Source organism: Penaeus japonicus, unplaced genomic scaffold (genome assembly GCF_977035675.1).
Source record: "Penaeus japonicus unplaced genomic scaffold, GWHDUDI00000001_assembly GWHDUDI00000028, whole genome shotgun sequence".
Taxonomy (NCBI): Eukaryota; Metazoa; Arthropoda; class Malacostraca; order Decapoda; family Penaeidae; genus Penaeus; species Penaeus japonicus.
In genome coordinates, this window is record NW_028234430.1 from 29166305 (window position 1) to 29169368 (window position 3064).

The 3064-nt window shown below is 38.1% G+C and overlaps 1 protein-coding gene across 2 annotated transcripts in view; it reads left to right on the forward strand.

The window, feature by feature from the left end:
* The first annotated feature begins 371 nt into the window (after positions 1-371).
* Positions 372-3064, forward strand: part of LOC122255180 (galactosylceramide sulfotransferase-like) — a 59914-nt gene continuing 57221 nt past the window's right edge. For both annotated transcript variants that reach the window (XM_086553668.1, XM_086553670.1), the window contains exon 1: positions 372-412. In XM_086553668.1, the coding sequence (XP_086409794.1) occupies positions 386-412 (27 nt within the window). In that variant the 5' untranslated portion in view covers positions 372-385. The remainder of the gene's footprint in view (positions 413-3064) is intronic.

Below are 3064 nucleotides of genomic sequence, written 5' to 3' on the forward strand. Positions count from 1 at the left end.
TTCTCTCTTCGCCTTCACGGATATCGACCGTCATAGATTCTTCATAGATTTGCAGTGTCACTTAAGATAGATCATATTGTATTGTTACTTAGGCTATTCAAATACAACTTTTCCAATGATGTGTTAATCTTAGTTTCGTGTGTACTAAGAGAATGATAATCAAATATCCATTAAGGGATTAAGAGGTTTGTACTTTGTCCGAGTGAAGAGAATTGTATATGTGTGAGGGGTAGTGAAATGCGGCGCGCAGGACCCGTAGAGTTTGTAAATCACTGATTGTAAAACAAGCTAGAAAATTGTTTATATTTAATAACCCATGAACTCATGTAGATGAAACAGATACTTACTAGCTCTTTACGTATCTCTCTTTGCAGATGCCACCCATATGTCTTTGCAGGGACTCGCCCATCATGTAAGTATACACTCGTTTGTTGCAAATGACTTTGTCGCTTATTTCAAGGCAATCACGGAGGAAAATGGTGATGTTTTCATAACCTTATAAGTCAATAGAATGAGTAAGAAGTTATGATGTGCCTTAGGGTAGAACCGAACGAGAGAGGTAGGAAACAAACCAGGGAAAAGGTTAATCGACTTCCGCCGGGAGATATCCGTACTGGGTTTAATTAAAGCCCGGCACGCAACGCTCTGTGATAAGGGTGATAGAGCGATAGTTTCCTTATCTGTTGGCCTATCACTGCTGTTTCGATCACGCAAATACGCAGACATACACATACTCATACATGCATTCACTCAATCACACACACAAACACACACACACACACACACACACACACACACACACACACACACACACACACACACACACACACACACACACACACACACACACACAAAAACAAAAAAAAAACAACAAACACACACACACACACACAAACACACACACACACACACACACTCACAAACCCACACACCACACACACACACACACACACACACACACACACACACAACATATATATATATATATATATATAGATATATTAATATATATTATATATATATATATACTGTATATATTATATATATATATATATATATGTATATATATATATATATATATATATATATATATATATATACATACATATATATACATATACATACATATGTATCTGTATACATATGTTTATATATGTATACATACATCTGTACATATTTATGCACACTCACACACACATCTTTCGAATTTCCATCTATTTGATCCTTCCATTGTTTAAAGGCAATCTCATCAACAACAGAAAACGTCATAAAGCTATTCAGGCCTTGTGAATGAGCTGTTAATGTCATCCAGCCCATTTGTCGGAAGGCTTTCCAGTATCAGAGCAGATGATAGGAGAGAACAGATCCAAGACATTATTTCTGACAGGAGCATTTGCGATTGCATATACACGCGCCTGCAGGCCTCTTCACAGTTACCAGGCGTTTGCTAACAAAGGATGCAATAGTTCAGTATTGGCACCTTCAGGCAGGAGGAATATCGGATCAACATGTGCATGTGCATATGCGGGAGTGGAAGTGTGTTTTGTGTATGTGGTTTGTGTTTTTTTGGGGTGTAGATATTACCATTGTTTGTATTTTTGTTTGAATTACATCTACGTGTGTTTCGTTTCCCTGAATGGGTAATGATGAAAATTTTATTCTAGAAAACAATCTGAAAGACTGACACACATATATATTTACACACATACACATATTTACACACACACACACACACACACACACACACACACACACACACACACACACACACACACACACACACACACACACACACACACACACACACACACACACACACACACACACACACACACACAGAGACACACACAGAAACAAAAAATACATTGCAACTAATTGGGTAACCCCGGCTCAGTTTTTTAATACTAATTCATAGAACATAACTTAATCTGTGTGAGCTTTGATGTATTTTTATCTGCAATTAATAATCACTGAGAGTTATGAATGCGATGGCTCTCTTAATGTTGTGATTTAGAGTGTGTTATTTTTTTCATAAAAAAGTAATATCCACCTTAATGACACACACACACACACACACACACACACACACACACACACACACACACACACACACACACACACACACACACACACACACACACACACACACACACACACACACACACACACACACACACACACACGCACCCCCCCCCCCCCCAACAGTAATGTTCACCGGTAAATGTCACGTGAATTCTTAACCTGTCTCATTGAGAGAGACGGATTCTATCTGTTGCTGGAGGATAACGCAAGCATTTCGAAAGCAGACGGGGTCGAAGTGAGGTATTCGTTAGTGCTTGTCTAGTTCTTGCAAGTATCACTTTATTCTAAACTTGGCGGATAAAGCTCTCATGTTCCTGATTCTCTTAACAAGCAATGATGAAGTATAGTGTTTTCATATTCACCTCAATTTATCTCGCAAATTAAATATGTTAATAAAATTCATATCTATGTTCTGGAAGGGTATTTGCAATCCGTTTAGAGCAAAGTGAATGTTAATTTACAGTATGATGACAGTCATTAAGTAAGTACCATGATGATTATGATAATGATTTCATTTATACGCCCTCACGACATCACAGACAGACGTCTAACATTAATTTTCCCCGAAGCTTGTATATGTGAGTGTAATTCATTTTATGTATGTATGTACAGTCATGTATGTAAATATAGTGTATGTACGTATGTATGTATATACACATGAATGTTAACAAAAATACAAACTGTAAAATATGTATACAGTCAGCCACAATAGGAATAACATTGTAACGTTTCGAACTTGTCAAATTACTCATCGGACGAGTTGGAAACGTTGACGAGTTGGAAACGTTGACGAGTTGGAAACGTTGACGAGTTGGAAACGTTGGCGAGTTGGAAACGTTGACGAGTTGGAAACGTTGGCGAGTTGGAAACGTTGACGAGTTGGAAACGTTGGCGAGTTGGAAACGTTGACGAGTTGGAAACGTTGACGAGTTGGAAACGTTGACGAGTTGGAAACGTTGGCGAGTTGGAAACGTTGACGAGT